The sequence below is a fragment of the Convolutriloba macropyga genome, chromosome 11 (genome assembly GCF_964194025.1).
Source record: "Convolutriloba macropyga chromosome 11, txConMacr16.3, whole genome shotgun sequence".
NCBI classification, from domain to species: Eukaryota; Metazoa; Xenacoelomorpha; order Acoela; family Convolutidae; genus Convolutriloba; species Convolutriloba macropyga.
In genome coordinates this window covers 30,902,541-30,919,962 of record NC_134478.1, presented here as the reverse complement: position 1 = coordinate 30,919,962, position 17,422 = coordinate 30,902,541, and the positions used below count along the sequence as shown (strand labels likewise).

Here is a 17,422-nt window from a genome sequence, read left to right as displayed (position 1 = left end):
ATAACCTGGTTAGTCGGGGAGCGGAAAAATGTTGGTTTGTCTAGTGAGTTAATTAGTTATAGATTGATATTTATGAATATATCATCATTGTACATATTGTTTGTATCTGAGTTCGGGTGATAATTAGATTTTACGAGATCTCACTTCAATAATATCTCATAAAAACCAGTTCTCATTTCAATTCTTGAATCTTGTTGGCAAAAACTTAGACAAAACTTTTTGATTCTGAAAAACAAACAACATTGAGTTGCTTTTGAAAGGGCGAAACACATACTCATAGCAGTGCATTTTGTCGAATGAGTTTTGAGCCGAAGTTGCCTTGATAAATGTATAGCTCCTTAAGAAGTTCTTCGCAAAGAACAGTCTTGTCGCAGAAAAATATTGGATACCAATGCTAGTCTTCAATTAACTGATCTCGAAAGTTTTCCTCTTTTTTGTGTTATCAAGTTCATTTTAGCAATATTTGATACGATTAATTTGTGAGCGACACTTTGAAGTCATGCCGACCAAATGAGCGTTCGGCTTAAAGTGACCATATGCAACACTACCGTGATTGTAAAAGCTGTTCGTGGTTCGTTTTTTGCCCCTGCACGCGAAGTGAACAAAAGTGTAGCTGTGATTGGAGGTTTTAAAGCCTCGTCACTTGTGTGTAAACAATTCTCACCTGTGCAATCACGTGGAACCCCGCAGAGTAAATTGTAAATTATCAAAACACAAACACAAACACAAATCTCAGCCTCACCTGTGTCGTGATCAGCCAAGCCTTATGCCTTGTACATGTTAATCGGACCAATCAAAAGCTCTCCAAAAAACTTCTGAAGCATACGCAAATCTCCGACAGAATTAAAACTGCGTTGACAAATTTTGCCAAAATTTTAAGCAATTTTAACTTGAAGTTATAAATTTTATTGCCGACGACAGAGAATCTGTCGCATAGGTGTTTGACACACAAAACCTGTCCCGTGGGCGATTACCGCCCTCAAAGTCACTCCAGTTGCTCCCACCCTAAATGGGTTAAACAAAATCCCCCATTATTCACAAAAACTCATAATTAACGGGAAGCTAACGTTTTACAACAAGGATCACCGCCATTGTGATCAAACCGGACTTTCAGTTTGAACCGAATTATCAAAAACAGCGTCATTCGTGACAGTGGTGCTTTCTCCCCTATTTTATTTATTTGAGCAGTACCACAACAAATTGCTCGGAAGTTGTCAAAAAATAACAAACAAATTTAAAATTATCATTGGTGACACCGAATTGATAATTTTTGGCAAAATGATAATTGTTGCAGAGGCGAGAGCACTTAATTGGGGCGTGTGTGCTGTTTGTCTGTTCGTCAAAATCTTGGATGCTCAGATATTTTCAGAATTGGAACAGCCGTGGTGGTAAGTCTGCTTACGACGTCAAAGTAAAAACAACTTCATTAAAAAGCTGCAAGATAGAAAATGGGAAAACAATATTGGATGAAAAAGTTTTTAAGGATTTAAGAGAACTGAATTGTAGGCTTCAATTTGTTTGCAACAGTCTTGTTGAGAATTTTTGATTTGCAAGGGTAGAATTTTATTTCAAATATGACAGAGCGCGTTTATCAACTAATCTTAGAGGCCGAACACTACCCGTTGGTTGTAGAAGTTTGCATAATCAAAATAACTAAAAGTATTTAGATCTGTAAAGGACTATCTTTGTTTCTGGAACAAAAGGTTAGCTTGGTGGCGACTGACTCAAAACTACTCTTTTGCTGTAAATGAATAGTGACATTTATTGTAAATATATTCTAACCTCATTATAAAATTTTATGTTGAATACTAATTCTCAGCAAACCTTAATCTAGAAAAACCGCAAACGTAAATTAATAATATATTGTGGTTTTCCTATTACAAGGTGAAATATAACTTTGCCTAATTCGAAGTAACTTGCACAACTCTTCAGATCAGAAATGGAATTTAAAGCGCAACCGAAGAATACCAACCAAAATTTTTTATCAGATTTGAATAGTTGTATAAGAGTGAGCGTACACCCTATAATATATATTTGCATTATGAAAATGCTGTTTGAGCAAAATGCCCAGTTCAAAAAGGTAGAATAAGCAAGATTTTGTACAAACTCTTTATTGCTTAAATCAAAGTACAGTTTTCCCTTTTAAGATTACAAACTTACAGTTTTTTAGGATAATTCATAGCTTTGACTCAAAACTCGTGAAACTTTGTCTGATGTTGTAACACGAACTATGTTACATTCAATTATAATTACTTCTTAAAATGAAAAGTGTATTTTCTGGAAAATAACCCTCTTTAATGCTAGACTCTTGCAATATAATCATATTTTTTAAAAAGGATGTACCGTTGAAAAAAAATGGGTTAGTTGTAATTAAAATTTTAGAAAATTGATATCAAGGCAACATTTTTCGATATCAAAGAGGATTACCAGATCTTGATACCTTTGACTCAATAAAAGCTTACATACAAATTTTCTTTCAGAGAGCATTTGAAAGACGACAGCAAGTTAATTAGAGTCTTTTACAAACATCATTTTCCTATAGAGTACTTTGAAAAATCCTGATCCAAAGACATTGTTCCAAAATATTGTCATCATTGTATTCCTAAAGTGACGTTGATCTTGTAAGATTCTTGCAAGTCTTGCAAGATCACCGCTTCCTTGCATGTTTTTATATGATAATCATTTTTCCCTGAATCTTGCAAGGTCTAACATAATAATATTTGGAGTTTGACTTGGGGGGAGCGTTCTAATTACTTCATCAATATTGCCGCTATATACTAAAAAGTGAAAAAAATAATCGATCCTTTTAAATTTAACCTTGTCGAAATTGGCCGTCTGTATGCAAAACTAACAAACGCATAAACATTTAGTGCGTTCGAACATTTTTCATCCGATTGAGAAACACATAATAGAGAGAATGTCTAAAGGTGTTTTGGTCTTCGTGTTATTCAACCAACTAAATGGAGCACTAAGACCTATTTTTTGTAGATAAAATATGCCGTTTTAAAGGAGAAAAATTGTTAAAAGTTTGAGTGAGAACAACGCAATGTAAAGTGTGCATAAGATAAGGTTGAAAAAAACTCTTCTTGTTCAACGTATACTTGGCTAGAGAAATGAAGCCTTGAGGAATAAGAAGCAACCTGAGAACAGGTTATAAGAGATGCCCAAGTTCGAGAGCTTAAGACCAGTTGGTGTAAATGAGTAGCACACTAAGGTTGCAAGTAAGAGATGCTGGTTCGAATCCACTACTGGTCCATTTTCACAGTAATTGCATCTACATAGACCCCTAACAAAAACTATATTATAATTTTTTAAACTTTAAATCAAAAACCTGGCAATCAGTTCGAAATTTTATTTGAGTTAAACCAAGAATTTCAAACACGTTGGTTGCTAGTCCTGTCAATCAAATTTTTTAGTCGAGTCATGTTCAGACCTGACATCAAAATTATACAATCCATTTCTCAATTTCAATTTTTGTTGTATGTATGTATGTAATAATAATGACTTGAGTTTTAAAGAATGAAGATCAATTTTTGCTCATGTAATTGATAGAACCTTTATTTTAACAATTTTTGATGAGAAAAAGTTTGAAACCTTAAGTTTCAGCCAGTTATTGTGCTCAATCAGCGACTCGTGAAAGAATGAAAATTTTTAGAAGATTGGGTAGGCCACTTTAATAAAGCCAGTGATTTTATTATATCTTAACTCTCTTTATGATAATGAAGAAAGGGAGAGAATGCTTGTTTTAAACCTGTCTATCTTCATTTCAAGGAACTCACACATTTGAGAGAATGCACATTGAGCTAGCCACCTTACTTTGATAGCTATCTGGGCACTTTTTATGAACTTTGATGTATACAATTAAATCTTTTGTTTATTAAATTGGTGACAATAAAATAGACCCATGTTTGGCAATCAATCCCGGTCATAAAACCAACAAACCAATCACCTGGAATTTGAACTAGTTCCTCAGATTTGTCATAGAAATGAATGGTATACCAATGTTATTAAGTTATAACTTGCTCTGACTTAGAAAAAATTTACTGCCATTGGCTGCTTCATATATTGGGTCGATAGAAAATAACTCACAAGCAAAGTTATGGTTTAGTGGTCCAAAATTTTGGCTCCGTAATTTTTATCTTGTAACTTTGTTGACAGGAATATTGCTCTCGCGTTCAATTCATTCAACGAAACATCAGATTCATTCTCAACACAGACGAACAGATTTTCACAATCCAAAGTGTCGCAATCAACCAGTTCACACAATTCACTTTTATCTTTATCTCCTACGCCGTCGTCACATCTTACACAACATCAAACATTTTCAACACATGAAAGTGCACAGAATTCTATCTCCCCAAAATTTAACGCAATTATTGGCGACAATTCGAGAACCGGCTCTCACAAACATCGGCATTCATCATCCACAGATATTTCTGCAAAGGTAGCTCATACCCCAACGCCGTCATCAAACGTGAACAACTTGCTGGGTTCGACCGCCAAATCAAGACTTAACAGACAAAGAACGCGTGATTCTACACTTTCCCAAAGGTCAAGTCACCCAACTAAGTACACTCCTCTTCCAGACTACAAATTTGATTTTGGAGGTTTTGGTGATGGCTCGGATGACCCACAGTTTGAACCGGCTCGTCAGAAGTACCTGGACAACTATCGAGGGTTGAAGAAAGTTCTGCATGACAGTGTTGTGACTGCGAGGAGTGAATGTCGGAGGTTGTCTCGTAATTTGCTCTGGACCTGTCCACTGGCCGAGGACCCGGATTTGGGGTGCAACGTTTACAAAATGAAATACAAGAAAAGTAGGCCATAGTTTTTGAATCAATTTGATACATCTTTTGAACCATAATAGCAACTAAAAATAGATTTTAGAAGTCATAAGCTTTAGATATTTTGGATCTCTTCTGCTTCGGACCCCAGTGCCATTTATGGCCCGCAGTTACACAGTTTTGTTATATAGCACGCTACCATGTAAAAAAAGGAAAGACGTGCGACTGGGTTCTTAAAAATTTTATGCCAGCTAAGTGATGAACGGCCGAATGGGGGCGTCGAAATCAAAATATGCAAATACATTCGAATGATCGAGTTTTTCTTGTCGAATTTAAAATCCTGTTTGAAAGCTCTATACGTCTCTCACGTCGATTATCTTTTCGAAAAGCCTACGATCCAAATTTGCAATTATATCACTATAGTTCTCTGTAACTATCATATCTGTAGTTATCATAACTATCGGAGTTATCATAATTATTCATCATCTGAAGTTATTATAATGTAATTAACATCGAAATAGTTGCTAGATATTGAAAAGGCTAACTTAGCGGTTGGAAAACAACCAGCCCAGCTCTCGTAGTTATAAACTACATTGGACAGCATTCTCAAAAGTAGAACTTCTCATAAACTTCTTTTCACAATTTTCTGGAAAAAAAATTGCATTCATTTTCGACAGTTTTTTTTTAGAAATTAAGAGATCCAGTACCAGACTTCCTTTACCAGGATTTTGTTTCGTAAAAATTGTCTAAAATCTCCCCCGGAACCCGAAACTCCCCGTCAGTTCGAATGGTGACATAATAATAATGGTTGTAACCGATTTAGACACAAAAGAGTTCGGATACGTGACGACATTGAACAGTGCGTCTCTCACATTCACAATCCGGGAAGCATGTATCTCAGGAGAGCTGGAATTCTGCGATTGTCCCGAGAAGTCGGAAACGAGGCTGAACGAGACACACACCATGATCAACGACTGCTACGACAGCAGTAAGAACCCAAAAGACTTGGCGAGGAAGTTCACGGACAAGCCTCTGTTGCCTGCTCCAAGACAGTTCTACCTTGACACAGCTGTGGTGCTACATAACTACTTACTCGGAAGGAAGGTAAAAATTCCACTATTGACTTGACCTCCAGCACTTTTTGCGCCCCAGCTACAAATTATGGGCGATAGCATCGCAAATTACTGCGCTAGTACGTGCGCTTTGGGTCGTAAATAATGTGCGGATACGAGTTGAAAACTTGGACAAATTGGAGTTTTTTTTATAATCCTATAGTTTTCAATAGCCGCACCTTCTTCTGTCTGTGATTGGAAAAAAAACTAGTCTCTGCGGTTTTTCGATCCCAGGAAAAGGACGTTTTGAAACTATTATTTTTTTTAATTCCCAGTCTTTAAATTATCCGATGAGACTTCGAAATCAATGTTACTAAAGCTTGTTTTATTTTTTTTTTTTTTGGTTATAAGATTATAGGTAGTTTTTATGGTAGTCGTTAATCGAATTCGGTTGCTCAGTTGGACTTCAAATTATTACTCATTGTTCGTGTCTCCTCCCACGAAAAAATGATTTTTGAATATTTGGAAACAACTGGTGCAAGTCCCCCCAGATTGAGGTCCCAGGCGGAACCATTTATGTCCAGACCGAAGATGAACTCACGTCAACATCGAAAAACGAAAAAAAGTCTGGACATGAGGGCACGAAAGGCTGTTGAACGCACAAAAGTCTGGTAAATGTACGAAAATCTGGCCATGAGGTCTTTCAGTCGGGCAGTCTGGTCATAAACGCTTTCTATATGGGACAGACTGGACATAATTGTTTTCGTCTGGGACCTCACCCCGGGTCACTTGTGTAATATTGTGATTTGTTTTCAAAGTAAGCTAGTATGATTAAGAAATTCAAGTACCGCTTAAAATCAACAAAATTGATGTGTCATTAAAAGTTCTCGACACTGTCTAAAAAGTAATATCCGAGAGCAGTTACGAAAATGGTAATTTGGCGATAACATTTTATGTTCTTTTATGTGATTTGAGTCACAACAAGAACAATTCCTTTTAGTAAGAAAACAAACCAATGTTAAAACTTTTGAAACCAAAATTTACCCCAAATTTTTTAAATATTTACGATAACAGTGAAATGATCAGTACTGGATAATTTTATTTAACTAGGCAACTGGCTATAGTTTTTTAAAATCAAATTTGATTAAAAAATTGAATTTACCTTTCCAAAAATAATCATGATATCTAATCAGGATAAAACTCATTTTAGAGCCCAGAAATAAGTTCAGATGTTTGTTATGACTTCAGCTTGTTGAGAAGATGGAGGAGAGAGTGTGCAGGTGTGCGGGCACAGGTGTGAGTGGGTCCTGTACCCAACATGTGTGCTGGAACAATGTAGACTTCACTAAGGTCACTCACTCAATCAGACAGAGATACATCAATGCCATACGGGTTAGTTACACAAGAGGATCATGCTCAACCACGACCGGAAATCCCCTCCCGAAAAACCATTGATAATAACTGTTCTGAAAGAGTATGTTCGAAAGAAAACGGTCAAAAACAATTGTTTCTTGATCGTTTTTGAGAGTTTTTCAAACCAATGAAATGACTGTTTTTAAACGTTATTTTTACGAAAGGAGTGACCCTGGCCGTTTTTCAAAACTAAAAATTAAGTTTTGTCCTAACGGCGGATTTTCTTGTCATCATTGTCCTGAAATTGGTGCATTTTAACAGAATTCTTTGCAGCTTGTGAAAACAAAATCTTCACTTTCAGCAATCTCCTAATCAGATCATATAAACCGAAATACTCGCTGATCAAATTTAACAATGTTACCCGCGTTTCTGCTGCATATATCATTTTTTTAAATACTAGCTACAATGATGTTGTTTTGACACAATCGATTTCTTCAAGGTCAAACTGGGCAACGAGTTTTCCTCCAAAACTGAGCTTCCCAACTTGGTACCAGTCAACGACCCGTTCAAGTCGGCCAAGAAAACCCAGATGGTCTACTCCAGCCTGGACTCCGAAGCCGAATGTCTGCTTCCGGGCCAAGAGTGTCGGTCACAATCTACGGGTCACCTTGAGTGTGAACAGGATTGTTGTTCAGGCAACTTCACAGTGCGCGAAGCGACCGTTTCGGCAGAATGCAACTGTGTGTTCACATGGTGCTGTGAGGTCAAATGTGAGACGTGTAATAAGACAGTTGAACAACCCGTTTGCTCCTAATCCTTATGTTTCAGTGAAATCATGATGACTGCAAATTACGACATATGTGATAATCCGAAAGCGTCACAAAAATGATGACTTTTTTCAACCTGTGACTGACATATGATAACAATTTAAAATTGCCGCTGACGCAATTTATCCATTTTAAGTGCCAAATATTTTGATTATCAGCTTTATTGATCTTGACCAAGTAAATGTATTGTTGAGAGACAGTATTTTAAATATCTTTCCTTATTTTGAATAAGAGATCTTTCCTTCTAGACATTAGGATTTTGCTATATTGAAGTAGACAGGTTGCTGTATTCAAATTAAGGGTCTTTCCCATTATAGCCCCCCATGAAACTATAACCCCCGTTATTGTATATTTACCAAGATGGGGGGCTTTAGGTTATCTGACAACTAAGCTGGAAGGGGGTATAATGTGAAAGACACCAAAATGGAGCGGTTTGGACTTGATTGAACAAACGAAAATTTACACAATCGTTGTCAAGGAAAGATAAAAATAAAACCCTGGGCTATTCTTTGACCGACTATTTCTGTGGTGCTTAAAACGATAAATACATAAATGCTGAATGTTTATAAATATGTTTCATTACAAAACTCAATGAAATGACTTTCACGAGTTAACTCAACTGTTTGTAAATAAATAGAAGCAAATGAAATGAGATAAAAGCTAAGCTTGTTTTGATACAGATTGCTATTTTTGAAAACATCCCAAATATTTTAATTTCAATTCAAAATTTTTGCCATATGGTATTAAAAGTGATAATCAGTTGAATTTTTTATGTAAACCATAATAAGGAGGCTCGCTAGTATGCGATAGCACATAACGTTCCGACCTCGCTCATCCAATAACTTCAGTGTCTATCAATTGAAGTGGACACAGACTGCCTGTAAAGAAGTAGTCCGAATTTTGCTTAAACTTTGATAGAATTCTAAAAAATTCTATACGAAAAAGTTCGAATCAATGAGATTGGATTTTATTACATCACCAGAAAAAACACTCGGAAAAGTAAAACAACAGCCATGACATCAACTCTAATGCAATTTCCGAAATAGGAAAATTTACCAAGTGAACAACTAATTTTACCAAACAAAAATCAACATCTATCCCGTTTTAAAACTAAATCTCAAAATTTACTGTGTTTTAAGAAACAAATGGCCTATAAAATAATGTCGATTTGATTTTAAATTTGCAATTTAGTTTTATAGATGGACGCAGAAGTAAAAAAATGACTTCTGGACTCACATGCAAATCCAATTTGAGAACGCAAAATCAAATCATTTTGAAATAGAATTTACCCAATCCATGAAATCACAAGGTAAGTCACGATAGAAAAAGGACATACTTGCCTTCGGAACGTTTTGTTCTAGCAAATTATATCATTTCATATAAACAAACATATGCAGAATTAACAAAAAATAGGAAGATCCAGAAGAAAACTGTGATTTATTTGCAAAGATTGGCGGTAATAAAAAAAAGCATTAAGGATAAATTTAAAAAAAAACAAAAACCCTCTAAACACCAGCATTTAAAAATGGTTGTAAAGCGGCTAACACATCTAGATGAGGATATTACTGTACAAGTTGATAATACCATTTATTATGGTCAATTTTTTCCAAGATCTGCTATCATTTTTAAAACAATTTTTAAAAACCGTTCGTCGTCAAACGGTTACAATCAAAGTTTGAATGACGCTTCTCCATAAAATAATGAGAATTTCATCAAAACAAATTATTTGATAAGTCCATTTGTTGACAATTAAACTTTATAAAAAGCAAAATTGAAAAACCAATTCCAGACAAGACTAAAAAACTCACTTAAGTTTACGAAATTAAGTGGCATCAAATTTAAAACTATGGCGACTCATCAATTGAAAAGGGTTTCAAGATAAAGCTATATCTCGTTTTTGGAAATGCAATTTAATAAAAAATTTGAAGGTGAAGCCAATAAATACAAAAAAAAATAACGATCAGAATTCGAAATTCGCTTAATTTTTTTCAAAATGATTCCGAGCACAAAGATAGATAATTTCATTTATTCATAAATGTATTACTGTCGTTGATTTTGTCATGAGATCGTTGATTAGTCATACTCTAAGAAACTTATAGAAAAAAACCTCTGACGACAAAAAACGAAAATTCACAAAAATTTTCCTATGACAATTAGTTTCAAAAGGCTTCAATAGCAAACTCTTAAGGAGAGACAATATTGAGGTGAATTAGATTTTGTTAGAACAAACAACAAAATCTGTCAGCACTGGAAATTCAATAATAATACAATATAAGGTGACAAATTTGGACAAAGGCTTTAAAAACATTGAAAACATGTAGAAAACATACAAATTGTAAGCTCAAAAATTTATTAAAAAATTTACTTAATCAAATGGTATTGAAAAAAAATCAATCCTGTAAACAGTCAAAAACAGACAACCATTAGCATTTTTTGAGCTTGCTAAATGAACCTCTCAATAATAGCATTTAGTTGAAATATTATATGAGAGTAAAAATGAGCATAAATTTTAAAATTATATCTAAAACAAAACGTTTCAGATAACCATTAAGTTCGAATTAATCAACGACGTCATCAATAAAGTTTGAGAACTATTTACCTTCTTTTAGAGCTCATGAGAACTTCAGTAAATCCTGTCAGGTGTGTGATTTAGTAACAAGACAACCTAATGAACAAAAAAGACAATTGTTAAAATTTGAACGAACACTTTTATTGTCGAAGTAAAAAAAACCGTGATTTTTTTCCATGAGACCACCATCCAATCTAAACAGCAGCATGTATTCACCATTAGGAAATAAGTTTTCTTCAGTTAACTCCGCCAGAAAGTCGCAATTAATCAAAACAGAAGTCAGGTTGCCTCAAAAAAAAAGAGACAAATTTGGGCTCTGCAAACCGAAAAATCTACGTATGAATCCAAACATGTTTTTTTCTGAGGAAACAAATTAAAGACAAAAAATAAGCTTGATATCATTTTATTGTTATTAGAAATTGCAAATGTTGAAAATTTTTAATTAATTGTGCGAAATATAACAAAAATTTTCAACAAGATCTATGTGTAGAGTGAATTGATCACGAAAACTTGGTCCTCGATAACGCCTCAAAATAGTGGAATAGAAAAAACCTTTAATTTCACAGTCTGTGCTGGACGGATTTTCTAGTGATGCCAAACAAAAAAAAACAGTTGAGCATATAGTCCCCCCCCCCCAAAGTGGGGTCAAAACAATAACAAATGGTCGATATTCAAAGATATGTTTCGAAAATCATTATCATTTGTGACTTCCCTTTTGTAGGCAATTCCGAACAGTCTTTTGATTAACACTATGCCTGACATTGTAGCTTAATATTCATTTGGTGAATTGAATAGATTAAATGGCATTCGTTTGAACTAAAATTTACAATGGTCTAGAAAAAACTACTTTCAAGTTAACGATTGCAGATTTTTGTGTAATTAAATTGTTTAAATTTTTCATTAAGATTTTTTAAAGTGACTAAAAACGCTCGTTTACTAAAAACAGGTTTTGCAATTGTTCATAAATACTAGTAAAAAGGTCAATAAAGAGCAGAAAGCAACTGATTTTTTTAGTCGTTGGTTTTTCATATATCAAATTAATTAATAGTCTCTTCTTAAAACAAGATCTCTAGATATTTTAAGCCCTTCATTCAAATCAAAAACTTGTGAAACCTCTAACGACAAACGCGCACGATTGTTTTCCTAACTCTGCTGACATAGTGGAATAAAAACGGAAGTTAAAGATCACATTAGATATGCCTGCAGAAGTATCTTATATCACCGAATTCGCTCGGTCTGTTATCATTTTTTCAAGCTTTCCCTTAAGTTTTCTAGGTTTCAGCTATAATAAAGGATAACAAATGATAGGATCACGAAACACGTATTAAAACAAAAGAGTGCTTTGATCACATGATATGTAAATATATATATATATATATATATATATATATATATATATATATATATATATACGTGTGTGTGTGTGTGTGTGCGTGTGAGTATGTATATTATATATATATATATATATATATATATATATATATATATATTGAAAAAGTGGTGAAGCAAATTATTGCAACTTTTATGATAACTCGACAGATCACTTTAATAAAAAAAACTCAAGCTTTTTGTTTTTTTTCTAAGTGTGCTCCAAAATCAAACAAGATTTTGAGAAGAAGTAGACGGTGGCTTCGATTTGTAAAAAGTTAACTATCTGATAATGTCTTGCGAACAAAAACCATCAGTTGAAGTTTGACCAACAGCTGTTAAAATCCTTCGTAGACATAGAGTTCAAGCTTTTTGCTGGAAAAAATAATTGTCCACTACAATATTTAATGGATCATCAAAACCAGAATTAAAGTTTGAAATGGAAAAGTCACATAAAGTGGAAACTTTAATTCTGGTTTTGATTATCCATTAAATATCGTAGTGGACAATTATTTTTTCCAACAAAGTGCTAGAACTGTTTGCTCTGTACTATTTTTTCAAACTACCTAAAACGACCCAAAACTTTTCGCTACTTATCCTGCACAAATAAATGAAACCAAAAAGATCATATCCTAAAGAAACGGTCATATCCTGAAAATACTGCTCATCTCCTGAACAAAAACAATCAAAAACAGTGGAAAAAGATTATTTGCTTTAAAACAATAAAAAACTTTGTGTGTGTGTATGTATATTGTATATATAAATATATATATATATATATATATATATATATATATATATATTGAAAAAGTGGCAAAGCAAATTATTGCAATTTTTATGATAACTCGACAGATCACTTTAATAAAATTTTTTGTATTTTTTCTAAGTGTGCTCAAAATCAAACAAGATTTTGAGAAGAAGTAGACGGTGGCTTCGAATTTTTTTCTAAATAGTTAACTATCTGAAAATGTCTTGCGAATAAAAACCATCTGTTGAAGTTTTTTCAACAGCTGCTAAAACCTTTCGTAGACGTAGATCAACAAAATTGAACACCGTTATTTTTGAAAAAGAAACAAAAATATATACGATATAAAAATGTACACAATAACGAAAATCGAATTTTTTAGTCACAAAATCAAATTTATAACTAAAATTCTTAACAAAATCATACCTCATTCAGATGAGGTTTTTCGTTGAACTCTTTAGTTTAATATTTGTTAATTTGATTAATAACTAAATTGAATTATTTGAAGGTTCACTGTTTTTCTCTTCAATGTGAGTGCAATGTATTGTCAGATTCCGTGCAATGTATTGTGACGCAAAATAACTTGTTAACAAAAACTTCTTAACTTGTGCAAAAAGCGACTGTTTTGATTGCTTTCTGTTAAAGAGCAAGTGGCACTTGTGTCAGAATTATCCGGAAAATTGAGAGATGTGGTGATTTCATTCAAACCTCTTTAGCCATTGCTACTTTCACTAGAATATTGCAAAAATTTCTGGAAATGATAAGACTTGTGATTGTTGATGTTGAAAAAATACCACGAGTAAAAGTCACAAAAAATATATCGAAATGATAAAAACACGCATTATTCAGTTGCCACTTACATTATATGCAAATTTTAACTTGACACAAACGCTTTAATTTCAAGAGTTCGCAGCATCTTTATAATATAAATGCCATTTGTGTTTAATTCTCTTTGTATAGGTGTATGAGATGCAAGCAAATTGCTATTACATGTATAATGGAGTACAAACAGACGTGGAGTGAAATATCAGATTGTTAACAATTTGCGGGCGTTAACAAATGAAGCCGACATAAAAGCAAGCCTAAAGTTATGTAATAGTTATGTAATCTGGCAGAAATAACACATTGATAGCCCCTACAATCAGTACTGCGCGTAGTATTATAGTACATAATGTATTCTTAGGCTTTGATTGTGATTTGATTGCTTTTGTGAACGAGCAAGTGGTAATTGTGACAGAATTATCCTGAAAATTGAGAGATGTGATGATTTCATTCAAACATTTTTAGCCATCGCAATTTTCACTAAAATATTGCAATAAAATATGGAAATGGTATTACTTGTGAGTGATTATTTGCTTTAAAGCGATCGTCCTTGACAGTTTTTCGATCGTTTTAAAGCAAATAATCTTTTCCACCGTTTTTGATTGTTTTTGTTCAGGAGATGACCAGTATCTTCTGGATATGACCTTTTCTTTAGGATATGAGCTTTTTGTTTCTTTTTTTGCAGTATATGTAGTGAAAATTTTTAGGTCGTTTTAGGTAGTTGTGAATAAATAGTACAGAGCAAAGAGTTCAAGCTTTTTGCTGGAAAAAATAATTGTCCACTACAATATTTAATGGATCATCAAAACCAGAATTAAAGTTTGAAATGGAAAAGTCACTTAAAGTGGAAACTTTAATTCTGGTTTTGATTATCCATTAAATATCGTAGTGGACAATTATTTTTTCCAACAAAGTGCTAGAACTGTTTGCTCTGTACTATTTTTTCAAACTACCTAAAACGACCTAAAATTTTTCACTACTTATCCTGCAAAAATAAAAGAAACCAAAAAGATCATATCCTAGAGAAACGGTCATATTCTGAAAATACTGGTCATCTCCTGAACAAAAACAATCAAAAACAGTGGAAAAAGATTATTTGCTTTAAAACGATCAAAAAACTTTCAAGGACGCTCAGCGCTCAAAGTTAATAAAAAACGACCGCTTTTTACCGGGTCAGTTGTCTGTTAAAAAGGAGAGCAACCAAATTAGAAACAACAAGTAAATAAACGCTTCAAAATGTCTCAACCTACGAAACGCCTTTTAATGTACCAAACTTAATTTGGATAGTTTATCTCACCCATTGTAACAAATATAGTCCCTTAAAGAAGTAGGCGTAGACTAGAAAACTAGGCACTCCAAAATGTAGTGGGATCAAAGAAAACCTTTTCGCGAACGGTCGATAAACCCTGCTTCAATTTTCCGGTGTGAACTTCTACAATTGTTTGCGGCTGAACGCATGTAATTCAGAAAATCCCCAGAACCATAAAAGCTTTTGAAAGATTGACGTCTCCATTATTTCGCCGACAAGTTCGCAATTGCTGAGCAATTTCAAAGAATAGTAATCCGGATAACCGGGACCTGTGAGATCAAAAATTTAACAATTTAGGCATCGCGTTCTACTTAGATGTTAAGAGATTCTTGCTAGCATGCTTTTAACGGGCTGAAAAAAACGGTGGAGTGAGGAACGCTTATTTGCGAACGATTCCGTATTTTTGTCAATAATTTTTTTCAATTAATTCATTTTCACTGCTTGTATGACCAATTCTCTATTTTGTTTTCAAAAACTTCGATACGAGTGGCATTTAAATTACAATGAACATCGAGGTAACATCTTGTATTCTCCCCACTTCCATGAGGTACAAACAAAACAACAAAAAAATTAATGATTAAATAGTAAGATTCCTCCCCTAGTGATCGCCGAATTGAAAAACTTGCAAGCAACTTGGAAGCAATCTTGCAATTGAATGCATACAGGTACCAAGTTGCTTGCAAGATTCTTGCAAGTTTTTCGATTCACTTTTTTGCCTTGTGTTATTGGCCTATTTTTTGCCCTGTCAAAATCATTGAGGCAGACCCCTTGATCAAATCTGTCGACAATGATTGCAACAGTACTGGATCAACCAACTCCCCTCCGAGCGGTCGAGCACCCAAAAAGCAAAATAGTCTACTAGGGAGCCCGTGCCAGCAACATTTCCGCTGATCCCCGAATAGCGGTGATTGACAAAGATTGCATTAGTTTGCAGAAAGCTACAGACAACCCCTGCGCTTGGAAGGAACGATTGTCACTTAACACAGCCAACCGCTTGAGTGTTTTCTTGAAGGTTGCCGATATCCCGCCAAGGACATCAATTGCAAGGGGAACAAATTTGATTCCCATTTTTGCGCAGTTATCGTCGTGGAGACAATATTTTCTTTCATCTGCTGCATCAAGTGCGTATCCTTCCTTTGTAGACGCATTAGTGAGAGAGTTGGATTGCAGCGACGAAGTAACAGTTACATTAAACTCAGCAGGTTTCCCAGCTTTCCAAGTCGGGACAAAGATGTCTCCGGGGCTTGACTGGCTTTCTGGAATTAGGTTCTTTTTTCCACTACTGGTGAGAGATTCGCAGATGTGCAAGCAGACACTATTTTATCTCGAATCTGGTCATGTCCTTCTTGCAATTGCGTCTCATTGACCATGACACGCAATGGCATGATCCCCATAGATGTCAAGAACTCCTGCTTTACAGAACGGGCACTTCCTTTCGGCGTCGTAAACAGGGACACCCAACCTGTACTTTGCACTAATTCGAAACTCATTTGGTGCCATATGAAGCCCAAAAGCTGGAATGGAGGAGCACACAACAAAGCTCCAGCATGTCGAACAGACAAGAAGTCGGGCGGATTCTCTCTCACAAGCTAGGTTCTCTTTGAGACCATGAAATTTTTCATTATCAAGAGCATGCCGAATCGACTTTTGCGAAAGGTTTGAAATGTCCAGCTATGCTACACTGGAATAAAGATCCTGAAAAACGTGGCAGTTTTTTGGGCTTTCACCGGTTATTTTCAAAAAAGATCTTCAGAGGAGAGAACAAAACCAACATATGATGTTTTATACTGGTTTTGGCATTGGCGAACACCCAACCCTTAAAGGGTTATGGGCAGGGTTGCTTTAGTCAAGGATTCTTCTGGAAGAACAGTTCCAAGGATATTATCAAGTTTTTCGCGCTGATGGGGATCAAATTCTTTTAGGGATTTAATAAATGGACATGTGGGCGTTTGACAACGCTAAGAATACATCATTTTGGGGGACCCAATACAGTGGCGTAGGATACCTAGGGCGCAATGAGGGTCATCAAGATAGTTCAACTTTTCAAAAAATACCCTTATTTTCCCTATCCTTTCGTTGAATTTCATGCAGACAAACTCTGGGGTTCCTAACGCAGCTCCAAGAACCTCAAGGCCCGAAATATCATTTCAATTTATTCTTATATGCAGTCTGTTTAAACCTACTGTGGACCACAGTTCGCACTTAACGACCCTGATGGGGAGGCCGCAATCAAATCCGAGCTGGCATAGAAGATCCCAAGATCTAATGAGATCTTCCTCTGAGCCCACCAAGACACCATCACCTAGATACCAGGAATGTTGTTGAAGTTTCCTGAATTTTCTTTATAATGGGCCAGAGCGTCAGAGAGAAAAGCAAAGGGCCTAATGGATCGCCTTGTTGGATACCGCTTTCACTGCTAACAACAAATTATCATAGAATAATTGGCTGTGTTGTGAATAACAGGTATGGGTAAAAGCGGCAATGCCTGGCATTGAACTGGCAACGGCTTTCAACATTTCACTGCGTTTTATCGAATTGAATGCATCGCAAAAGTCAATTTGCAAAACACCCGAGGAGCTGGACGAGTTGAACA

General features: G+C 34.9%; 1 protein-coding gene across 1 annotated transcript; it reads left to right on the top strand.

The window, feature by feature from the left end:
• The first annotated feature begins 764 nt into the window (after window positions 1–764).
• Window positions 765–8,328, top strand: LOC142350046 (protein Wnt-2b-A-like). The gene is made up of 5 exons (XM_075401958.1): window positions 765–1,388; window positions 4,159–4,817; window positions 5,608–5,888; window positions 7,085–7,228; window positions 7,689–8,328. Exons 1-5 carry the CDS (start codon window positions 1,279–1,281, stop codon window positions 8,001–8,003), a joined length of 1,509 nt encoding a protein of 502 aa, XP_075258073.1. The 5' UTR covers window positions 765–1,278; the 3' UTR covers window positions 8,004–8,328.
• Window positions 8,329–17,422: the final 9,094 nt, after the last annotated feature.

Coding starts and splice junctions, on each gene's coding strand:
- LOC142350046 (XM_075401958.1), top strand. CDS start 1,279: ATGATAATTGTTGCAGAGGCGAGAGCACTTAATTGGGGCGTGTGTGCT. Junction 1,389..4,158: donor GAATTGGAACAGCCGTGGTG/GTAAGTCTGCTT, acceptor CTTTGTTGACAG/GAATATTGCTCTCGCGTTCA. Junction 7,229..7,688: donor GATACATCAATGCCATACGG/GTTAGTTACACA, acceptor GATTTCTTCAAG/GTCAAACTGGGCAACGAGTT.